General features: G+C 48.2%; 1 protein-coding gene across 1 annotated transcript in view; it reads left to right on the top strand.

The window, feature by feature from the left end:
* Positions 1-2,435: 2,435 nt before the first annotated feature.
* Positions 2,436-12,054, top strand: part of LOC139691409 (probable G-protein coupled receptor No9) — a 52,177-nt gene continuing 42,558 nt past the window's right edge. The window contains exons 1-2 of the mRNA XM_071589208.1: positions 2,436-3,312; positions 3,688-4,865. Of these exons, the coding sequence (XP_071445309.1) occupies positions 2,742-3,312; positions 3,688-4,865 (1,749 nt within the window). The 5' untranslated portion in view covers positions 2,436-2,741. The remainder of the gene's footprint in view (positions 3,313-3,687; positions 4,866-12,054) is intronic.

Below are 12,054 nucleotides of genomic sequence, written 5' to 3'. Positions count from 1 at the left end.
CCGCCTCGACTGGCGTGACTTCGCGACCCCCTCTCTCCCCTCGCACTCCCCTCGCAAGATCCCCCCCCCGGATCCGATCCCATCCACCGCGGGAACCAATCGCGACGCAGGCCACCTCGAGAGTGCGGGAGCGACTCACGCAGGGGTGAACACATAGATAAGAGTGAGTGAATCGAACGACAAGCGACATGGGTGATGAGTCGTCTGCCCATTTACAAAAGAATGAGTAAATGATCGAAGGTATTATTCAAAATACACACTGCCGAGCCGGTGATGAAAGTGGTGGAAGAGCTCTAAAAAAACTGACTTGAGCATCGATTCTCCGGATGTCGAATGGGAGAAGGCTCCTGCAGTCCGGACCCATCGGTCGTCGGGTCGTTCGTGGCTGAGGAGTGGTGCGCGGTCGTTCGCCCTCGAACGGGTGCGGCATCGGGAGGGTGCGGGCTGCAGAGGCGACCGCCAAATATCCGTCCGGAGGGGTTTTTTTCGAGTGAACGACTGCAGACGAAAAACATTTGAATGTTATCGAGTGCTGTTCGCGAAGGAATTCCCAATCGGGAGGGACTTTGATGAAAACAAGAGATCGAGTGAATATGGCTGTGTATGGATAAATATACCCGACAAATATTATCCGGTTGAAGATCATTTCAAACGATCGTTCAGTCGCCGGCGATTTCGCTGGGATTGACCGGGATAGGTGCCGACGAATCGAAGCAAAAGGGCGAATGAACACGTGCACCCGTCGAGTGTACGGCCGGTAAGAAGGCGTCCGATTTAAAAAAGAAACGCCGCTTTCCCGCCGAATTAGACCGCTCTCTGGACGATCAAAAAATCCGCGACTTTAGCAACAGTTATTATCCCGAACCCGGTAGGGCACGACGACCGATAAAAACGGCAGAAAACGCGATTCAAAGCCTCCCCCACCGGCTCTCTCCCTCCCCCAACCATCCAATTTTCCCAACAGATGCAATCGCTCCCATGTAAATGCTGAGTGTCTCATCCATTTCCAATCGCGCTCTCTCATCCACCCCGGAATCATCCCGCACCCTTCTTCCCTCCGACCCTATTTTCTCTCCGCGCGCGTTCGATTTTGCGGCAACCACCCCCCTCGTCATCTCCACCCCCCGCTCCCCGGCTGAGGCAGACGGGTGCTTGCCGTGAGGGGGCCGAATAAAAAAAAACAGCAGTACAACCACAAGGGGGTGTGGAGGGGGCGCGGAGGGGGTTGGGAGCGGGAGGGGAGGAAAGGAGAAGGGGGGATCTGCCGTGCTAGTTTTAGAGAGAGCCCATTCGCCTCGTCCGCACACACACGCATTCGCTCCCACTCATTCCGAGACTTAAAAATAGGAGCCCCGAACAGGCGCAGCGCAAAGCGACACAAAGGAGTGCAGCGGGGGGAAGATAACTGCGGCGGAACAAAAGACGGACGCAGTCCGCAGTTACCCCCCCCCCCACACACACACACACACACACACCTCCCATCGACGGCGGGAAGATCCACGAATAAACGCACCGACGACGCCCCCCTTGCCCCCAGCCCACCCCCCGCCGCCGCCTCTAGCGACTGAACCGCTTAATCCGTCGGTTCAAATCCCGTCGTGCATTGCCGAAGGTGCATCGGAAACGATGAGAACAGGAGTGGGTGGAGGTGGAGCCGCACGATCGCGACGCCACGAGTACAATCCAGGAGACTGAGACGTGAGAGGGATAAAAGGACAATTCCGATCAAAGCGACAATTTCAGCCAATTTTATAAAGTTCGTTTTCGCTGGAATGTAAATGCAGAGCTTCTCTGTGAACGAGGTGGAAAAACAAATTAAGGCTTCCTGTCATAACATAAAGGAGAGCTTCCGTCACATATAGAATGATCAAGTTGTTTTTGATCGACTGATGAAATTGAGGAGAAATGCGGTGAGTTGCTTAAAACTCAGGCCAATATTACAGAAGAATTAGTGCACCTAGTGAAAGTGAGTAAGGGTTTAAAGAAAAAAAGGTAGTCGTTAGAAAAAAAGGTATACATACGATCTGAAAATTTTATACATTTAATACGTGATATATTTTTATTTTATGAGAAAACGAATTGAAAAAAAGGTTTCCTGCCTATTTCTTTTGATTTTAATTTTTAAAAATATACACAATAACATATATATATATATATATTTAATTAAAGAAAAGACTGATCATTTAAATTGACCCATTTCATAAAGAATAATGGAGGATTTATTCAAGTAGATGAAGCATTCGGGAAGATGTAAGGAAGGATTTGGATAAAAAATTGAGAGGAGTGTTCTTCCAAATATTGGAGACGTTTTAATGATTTGCTTCACTTTGATTGAAGAAAAAAAGCTCCCGAGAATTGCGTACATATTTTCAGATCATTTAGAAGAGAAAAAAAATTACTTTTTCCGCGGCTACCGTTCTCACTTCCATTTGAAATCGTTCTGTCCATCGCGAAACATGATCACGGAATATTAATTCGAGAGAAATAAATTGGCAACTAACTAATAGAGATGTATCTATAGGATGGGGAAACGAAACAATTGAAAAACAGAGAGGAAAAACAAGGCTCCGAGATAATATAATCGAGATTAATCGAACGGAGTCCACCGGATGCGATCGAGCGACACACTGTTTCTTTAGACATTGGTGAAAGCTCTATCTGAAGCACCAGTTTTCCTCTTTATTGACCTGTCGTGGATTCAAGAGTCGAGGCTTGGGCAAGGCCTCTCACCCTGGTACGCCATGCGGGAGATGAACGCTTCGGCCTGTGACGCCCTCGCCTCGGGCGTCCGCTGGGACTCTCCCGCCCTCATCGGCTCCCTGGTCATCCTGGGCCTCATCGATCTCATGGTGGTCGGCGGAAACCTCCTCGTAATCGTCGCGGTGTTCGTTTCCTCCAAACTGCGCGCCTCGGTGACCAATCTCTTCATCGCGTCCCTCGCCGTGGCCGACCTCCTGCTGGGTATCGCCGTCTTGCCCTTCTCTGCCGCCTGGGAGGTCTTCGACGAGGTGTGGCTCTTCGGTGACGCCTGGTGCTCTGTGTGGCTCGCCGTCGACGTCTGGATGTGCACCGCCTCCATCCTCAACCTCTGCGCCATCTCCCTGGACCGCTACGTGGCCGTCACGAGACCGGTCTCATACCCGAGCATCATGTCGTGCGGGCGCGCCAAGATGCTCATTGCCGGGGTCTGGGTCCTCAGCTTCCTCATCTGCTTCCCTCCCCTCGTCGGCTGGAACGACCACAGGGAGAACGCGACCGTCACCGGGCAGCAGCCGGGGGAGTCGCGAGCGGAGGCTGGCGACCCGGGACCACTGGTGACCACGCTGACGGCCTTGGACATACTCCTCACGTCGGCCGAGGCCTCCACGCAGCCGGCGCCCTTCTCGCTCGACGACTCCGAGGAGGACTGGCTGGAGCAGGCCCGAAGCCAAGCCCTCTTCATTCACCACCTCCGCCATCAGAAGAGCCTCCGGTCGGGGTCGGCGGGGCCACCAGGGGTCAGCATCATCAACAGCCAGGAAGAGCTCCCCTCTTCTAGAGAGAGCAACTGGACCTCGCCGACCAACGCCCCAGCCCTCGGCCTGCTCCAGAGGGTCCATTCCAGTACGGCGTCCCCCCCAGGAGTTCCCGCCGACTCCCTCGTCGCCTCGTCCCCGGTCCCCACGCCCTCGCCCTCCGAATTAATTTCCTGCCCCTGGGTCTGCGAACTGACCAACGACGCCGGATACGTCGTCTACTCTGCCCTGGGGTCGTTCTACATTCCCATGCTGGTCATGCTGTTCTTCTACTGGAGGATATACAGGGCGGCCGTGAGGACGACCAAAGCGATCAACCAGGGTTTCCGAACGACCAAGGGATCCAAGGTCCTGGGGGTTGGCTTCGGTGGCGGGAGTGGCAGCAGTGGAGGCGGCGGTGGAGGTGGAGGCGGGGGGTCATTCGGAGGGGGATGCAGCCGCTTCGACGAACATCGGCTGACCCTGCGGATACACCGAGGACGCGGGTCCGTCATGCACCACGGCTCGTCCCAGGGTAATTGGGGAGGCTCCAGTAACAACTGCAACTATTCCACAGCCTCGGGAGTCACGGCGGCTTCCTCCGACGGCTCCCCGCCCCCTGCATCCTCCCCCCGGAGGCTCGTCCGCTCTCGCACGCAGGATCGCATCCGCATCAATGTGACGTACCAACCCGAGGCGGGGGACGGGGGCGGACCCACGGACGGTGCCGGGGGAGGCGGCGGGCCGCAAGTGGGGAGAAGGGGCGGCTCGTGTCGGAGCATAGGGGGCCGGGGGTCCACCGCGGCGGCCTTGGCCTCCGCCGCCTCGTCAGCCGCGGGCACGGCCCTCTACTCCGTGCACTACGCCGGGGGACCCGGGGGCGGTGGCAGTGGGACTTCGCCCAGCGGCGGGACGGGAGGCGGCGGAGGAGGCAGGCCCGACTACGCCCAGAGACAAGACGGGGGAGGACGGAGGTCGTCGACGAGGTTCGAGGGCAGCCACCAGCACCTCCTGAGGGTCTCTTCAACCTCCTCGAACAACAACGCCGGAGCGAACTCGGCAGCCTCGCTCCAGCGGACCCAGAGCGCGAGGCAGCGAGGGAGTAGCGGCGGGGAGTCGGAGTTGATGGTCCCCGGGAGAGGCGGACAAGGGGGGTCGGTCTCCCCCGGGTCCTCGCCCACCACCTACGAATCCATGAGCGTGAGCAGCGCGACGGCAGGCGGCGAGGGCAGCGGCTCCCCCAGCAGCAGCTTCGGCATGAGCAGCTGCAGCGTCAAGAGGAGGCAACAACAGCAGAGGAACAGCCAGCAGACTCAGCAGCAGCAACAGCAGCACGTCTCTCGGATGGGGAAGAGGAACATCAAAGCTCAGGCAAGTCTCTCACTTTCCCCTCCCCCTCACTCCATCTCCCTTGTGATCTGAATTATCACTTCTAACACGTCTTCATTATTCGGAATAAGCTACCAATCTGCCAAATTTGCCTTTTTTGCCAGATCCAGGGACTAAGCACTCCTGCATATGTCCGGACTATAATGACAACAAATACTCCACGGACGAAACAATTTTAAAGCCTAAGAATCATTCGACTGGGCCGGGATACGAACCCGGATCCCTCGATACACGGGGGGAGTGCTTTTTTATCCAATTAAGCCACCGAGGTGTTCTATAACACTCCGACATTCTTGGGGACTGCAAAGGAACAATATGTTGTGACGAAATACCGTGCATAGTATGTCATAGGCATTCGCAGTCGTGCGAGATGCGCCACAGTCCACGAGTTTAAAGCAAACTTTCAAACACTTTCGGGCGTTTCACCCTTGAATAATTCCAAGAAACTGCGTTAGATGTCACAGCAGTAACTTAAGGTACTGTCTGGAAAAGTTACTGTCGCGGCATCTCCCGCACTTTCTTGGAACTCCTCGTAATGTTTCAGTTAAGGTTTCTGCGGAGATAAGTAGATGTTTAAGATGTCTCGAGTTTGCAACTCCACATAATATTCGTTTACTCTTCATTCCTTCCAAAATGTTTGTTTTTTCACCCGAATACTGCTCTTTCTGATCATTACCCATAATATCAAACAATCCACTGCCAGTCACATTTGGACTGCAACTAGTCTTCTTGCCTTCTTCGATTTTACCATGTTTAAGAGAGAATATTATTTTTTTGGTACATTTCCATTGTCTTCTTCAACACTTTTTTTGACGGGGCGACATCACTGAGAAACCAACCACCTAGGTCAAATTCTTTTACAACGGCCTTGTTGAGGAACAGAATCTTGACGCACTACTTGCTTTGTGGCTCCTACCCTGCGACCTTTCCGCCATGGATGAGCATAATGTTTTATTAAATCACCCTTAACACTGCTGTAGGAGTCATTGGAACTCCTAAACCCTTCCTTCACGTAATTATTATAATCCGAGGGGAGGGCATGTTCCTTGTTTGTTCTGTACTCTCTAACTCCGAACCTCAGATGACCGGAGCCCTTCTAATCCTTCGCCCAAATAAATACCTCTATTTATCTATCTATTACATACGTCGCTAGGGTGAGACTACAGTGGGAATTTAAGGGAAATGAGATGTCTAACATGGTGGTTCAAGGGGTGTTTTCATCTCGCATACTACATGATCACAACAATATGCAATCCTCATTCGAGATCTCTCCGAAAATAAAGTACCCCTAATTCCAACAAATACCGACTGGTATTGATGGTAGGTACCTTAACTTTTACAATCGCATCAACAGAAATGCAGAACACCTTATAACATTCCACAGTATTTTGTAGATACGTAGAAATCGTCCGAGCATTGAAACAATTGAAATTTTTTCCCATTACAAATTGGGAAATATTACAAAGTGCTCTCTTTTACAATACCCGCTTGGGGTTTATCCACTAATTAATGATGTCCTAATACCCTCAACCACCAGTCCTCATTGCAACTGGCAGGGTTCAGCATCGATGTTGATTTATATTCCTCCTCACTATCCATTACGAGTTCCGAATTCCATCTTTAATTTGGCTACTTTTTCTTCATCCCTCTTCAATAATTGGCGTTTACTTGTGCGTTACCCTCCATCAAATTACTCTCTAGTATAAGGCAAAAAATTCCTGAATTCCACTCATTTATAAATCATGGTTCTCATTCGTAAACGGATGAGAACCTCCCAGAATTTCGAATGCCCTTCTCTCGTTGGATCAAAGGAACTCCGCGTTTACTCTCCTTACGTCACGCTTATTTCCATATGCTATCATTTGTCCGGGAATGAGCACTCGCCAGAAATCATTATTATATCGTTCACCATTGAATTATTGCGTTCGGAGAAACTAAATTTGAACAGAATATATGTATATATATATATATATATATATATATATATAGTACAATACACAGTAACACATAATATAGAAACACAAAAAAAGAGAACACTCACACGTATTTTCTTGATATTTCGACGGAAACAATCCGTCTTCCTCTGAAGATGTAGAAGTAATGATTACTTCTACATCTTCAGAGGAAGACGGATTGTTTCCGTCGAAATATCAAGAAAATACGTGTGAGTGTTCTCTTTTTTTGTGTTTCTATATTATGTGTTACTGTGTATTGTACTATTCGGCACTTCCGTGTTACGTCTATGAAAGCATATACTATATATATATATATATATATATATATATATACTGTTTTGTAAGTGTTGTAAGCTGTAACTACCTTTTTCAGTGTCCTATCCTTCCCTTTACCACTGTTTCTCTATCTTTCCTCTTCTACTTAATACCCCGAAAGCCGCCGCAAGGGCGTATGGCGGGGAGTGCTAGGACACCACCCGTAATTTAGAAAAGAATCATCTTGGTTACGCCAGATTAAGAAATTTTCTCTCAAGCTCGCCCAATACACCTGCCATTCTGAATTTCTTTTAGCATGCATTGCATTGGGTATCATTCCCAATGGTTTATGCATTAATTTCCCTGTATCAGGCCTACCTTCCGTCCTGCATCCCAGTCTACACGCACTCAAGTTTCACCAGTCCTTTCTTTTTTGCACGTTCATCCGGGATCAATACAATAGCCCCATGCACGAATATCACAATTCCACACATTCCCTCATCAACATTCTTTCTCTCACTTCCCCACATCTCCTCCCGAATGTAAACCGAATCCTTAAATCGGCTCTCCGCTCCCTTGAGTTCCGACGCAGAAAAGCCTTAAATAAATTGTCCAATCTTTGCACTTCTTACTTCCGCCAAGGCCTTGCCTTACCTCTCCAACTTGTCAAACCTAGCCCTCCTCCCCCACCCCTTTACCTACAAAAACCGGATTTAGCGACTATTTTCCACCTACCCCCACCTTCCCTACCAACACCTCCGGAATTCCACCGAGGCGTTGCCACCAACAAAACCCTTCTCAATCCGTCCCTTCCCCGCCGGTCGACCAAACAATAGATACTGCCGAACACGTGCTGAACCTCTCTAGCACCGCGCTGAACGAGCACCAAACCTCACTTCCGGGAAAAGGCCTCTCTTTCTCCCCCACCCCCAAGGTTAATCACGTGACCATCCTCGCAGACGTCATAAATTTTGCCAGAAATCTTAGATGGCGACATTTCTGGGCGATGCAACCCGCCACTCTTCAATCCCCCGCACCCAGCGCCCTCACCAAGTTCCGGCCGCCTTCCCACCTTGATCCTCCACCGCTCCCTCCAAATCACCCGGTCGAAATCTTTAACTATCTTCTCCTGTCCAAAACATCTAGTCCTTCTTTCCTTAAATCTCTAAACACGAAACCTAATCTCTCCCCGACCAAAGTAGCTGGGTTAAAAAACCTCACACGCAACCCCAACCTAGTCATCACTTCTGCCGACAAAGGTTCGACAGTGGTAGTCCTTAACACTGCAGACAACCTACAAGAATGTAACAGGTTACTCTCCGACCCTTCTTCCTATCAACATATTCCTGCTGACCCTAAACCCGCATGCCAAAAAGAAATAATCGCTTTCCTCTGAGACAACGGCCCTAAGGAGAATCTATCCCCAAGGGACATATCCCTCCTTTCCCCTTCCCAACCTCACACCCCTCATTTCTACATCCTTCCTAAGATCCACAAACCCAACAACCCAGGCCGCCCTATAGTCTCCTATCGTAGCTCTCCGACCGAAAGAATTTCCGCCTACGTGGACTACTATCTCCAACCTTTAGTTCACTTCCTACCGTCCTTTATAAAAGATACCTACCACTTCCTCAGATTGCTCTACTCAACTTCACTCCCTCCTCACACCCAAATTACTATGGCTTCAATCGATGTCACCTCCCTATACACTTCCATTCCTCACCAAGAAGGCCTTTCTTCCCTACGTTAATTCCTCTCCAAACGCCCTACCCCTCACAGCCCCAGCACCAAATTTCTCATTGATCTTTCCAATTTCATTCTCACCCGCAACTCCTTTTCTTTCAACAATAACCATTACCTCCAAATAAAAGGCTGTGCCATGGGAAGTAGATTCAGCCCTTCATATGCAAACCTCCACCTCGGTGTCTTGGAAGGGGATTTCCTTTCCAATTATCCTCTGCAACCGCTCCTGTGGCTCCGATACATTGACGACATCTTTCTACTCTGGCCACATAGCATAGATTCCCTCAATTCCTTCATCTCCCGACTCAATGATTCCTCATCTCTGTCTTTCACCTCGACCATTTCATCCTCTCAGATCTCCTTCCTCGATGTCAATATTTCCCTCAGCAATAACAAATTCCTGACATCTGTCCACACTGACAAATTCAATTAAGAAACTGACAAATTCAAAGACCCGCAACTTAAACATATTTATCTCGAAATCGTATTTGAATAAGTATAATTATACTTTCCATCAACTTTTTGGAACTTTTTAAAATTCAATTGCAAATTGAAACAGTCCAGTACTCTTGAAATTTTTTTTTGCTTGCTTTTCGGTACTCAATGGTCCAACCTGTGATTTAATGTGGTTCCAACCCTCTGTTTGTAGTCTGCGAGGAATCGAACAATTCACTCCATTGCCATCAACAATCGATTTGGTTGCAGGAATATTTATACTTAACCTGTTATGAATAGCATCCGCCATACAATTTATGGACCCACCACTACCTATTTCTGCTGCATATACTACATACAAGTATGCCTTTACATTAATAAACGCTTATTTTATATTTATTTGCTTGTTCCGCATTCTATTTCTTCTCTCTCGTGTCTCGCAATAGCAATTTTCGTTCGGCTCTTCTTCATATTACATAGATTAATAGAGATAGAATAAAGGGGAAGCAATATTTATGATTAATAAATATTATATTAATATAATAATATTTATGATTTATAAATATTATGTTGATTTCTTAATAATTAGTGACCTGTTGATCTCATTATCGCTCTCCTTGATGCCAAGGCGGCGATCCAGATATCTGCCCACCCACGATCGGTCGCACTGACGATGGGGGACTTAGGCCCTCTCAATCGCTCGCGTTTCCTTAGAGAAATCTGGATGGGGTGGTGGTTAATGTACTAATGTACCTAATAATCATTGAGCTGAAAGAATCAAATCTGAATCTTACCAATTTGTATGCATAAAGACGACAGATGCCGGATTGAGGTTCTCTGTAATGTTCTTTGAATTTTATTCTCGTAATCCGCTGATAGCGTAGGAACCGTTGCTGTATTTACCGAAGTCGTCCACCTCGGAAAAAATTGCCCAAAGCGATTGCTTTTCATGGGCTGCACGTGATCATATCGCCGCAATTGGACGCATTTATACTTTTGGCCGTTCAAATATTTGCCCCGCGATTCCCTAACATAGCACTTAATTTTAATTGATGATAAATTTACGTGGTTTGTATAAAAGGTATCGGGAAAATTTTCGAAAAAACAGATTAATTTCAGATATTACTACAATGCTTTGGCGTTCTTCAAAGTACATCCCTTGAGCGTCGATACACTTTTTCCAGCGGCTCGCGACTCGAAGTATCCCTGGGAGGCGGATCCCGGAAGGCCATTAAAGATACGCGATCGAGCTTCTGTGACGGCACTTAGGGTTCAATCAATGGTGGTGCCCTTCGAAGGAAGGAAAGTTTCACTTTTGAGAATAGGAAAAAGTCTGATGGCGCCAAGTTGGGACTGTAAGGGAATCGTCGCGATGACCTTTTCCATCAGGTAGTTGGTTACCTCGGAGCAACAAGCGCTCAAGACCTTCGGGACGAGTTTAGCGCAGGTATTTCGCATCGCCAAATTTTCCGAGATAATGGTGGGCACGGTCACTATCTTATCAATGCCAATAATACGATCTGCGATCATGCACACACTCCATAACTGACGCGGTCTGAATTCAGCACCCCACGCAAATAAGTCGGGAAAAAATGGATACCAATACTTGTAATGCAAACCTTGTATACCCTTCCCATTAATCGTCTCTATTTAGCCCAGTCGAGCTGCATTATAGCGTGATTGGTGAGCACAATAGAGGCAGAAACAATTATGTTCTCCATGAGCGAATTGTGAGCACGATTTGGGATGACCTCACATTCGCACGACAGTTTGCTCCGTTCCCTTGGTTACAAGATAGTGTTCTCATGCGTGGGCAATGTAAACGGTGGCATAAGGGTGCAGGAGCACGGATGTACGTGGTGCGACCGTGTCTGATGTTATAAGGCTCCTGCTGTGCTTGGAGGGCGTGATTGGACGTGAGTGTGGAAGGGAAGGACGAGGGCGGAGGTGTAGGATATGTGCTTCACGTGGAGGGCGAAACAAAAACCCCAATCCAAGGGATTGGAAAAGAAGCTTGGAAGAAGAAAGGTCAAATTGTTTAAAATGCCAACCAGAGGGAATTGAATAAATCATGAATTACGAAAATTCAATTTTCTGTTGTCATTCTATAATACTTCGCCAGAACCATGAATATACCCTGAATATTAATCATGATCATCACGCTTGAGGGGGCCGCTAATCCGTTTCAAATGGCGAAGATATGACCCGCGGCCATGACCTTTTGGATGGCAGGCGGTCACATCATGCGCCCGAATAAAGCGGGTAGTGAAGAATTGCAAGGAGCACAAAGAAAGGACCACCGTTCCAAATGAGCAATTATTAAATTTCAAAACTTTTTGAGGTAATGGCTATTTAATCAAGCGGGTTAATTTAATTTTCAACTCTCACCTTTTTACGGACGTCTCTCTAATCTAGAACATACCAGTACGTTACCAATGAATATATGCATAATAATTATACGTACACACACACACACACACACACATTTATATATATATATATATATATATATATATATATATATATATATATATATATATATATATATATATATATACAGGGTTCGTCCGGAAAATAAGTGTACTGATTTTTTCCCGCCGCTCCAGGCGCGCCCAGCACCGCTCTGACGGGCTGCGTATTTTGGCAAGCGATGCTGAAAAAGGCAGTCGGCTCTGAGCTGTGGTGTAGTGAGGAGCTCTGTTAACGCGAACCTCCACGCTTCGACCCACGTCACGGAACGCGATGCCCAAGTTTTTGGAGCAGCGTTATTCCATCAAATTTGC

Source organism: Hetaerina americana, unplaced genomic scaffold (assembly GCF_022747635.1).
Source record: "Hetaerina americana unplaced genomic scaffold, ioHetAmer1.1.p SCAF_34, whole genome shotgun sequence".
In the NCBI taxonomy this organism is placed as follows: domain Eukaryota; kingdom Metazoa; phylum Arthropoda; class Insecta; order Odonata; family Calopterygidae; genus Hetaerina; species Hetaerina americana.
Note: the sequence above shows the minus strand (reverse complement) of the source record. Positions and strands in the feature narration are given on the sequence as shown.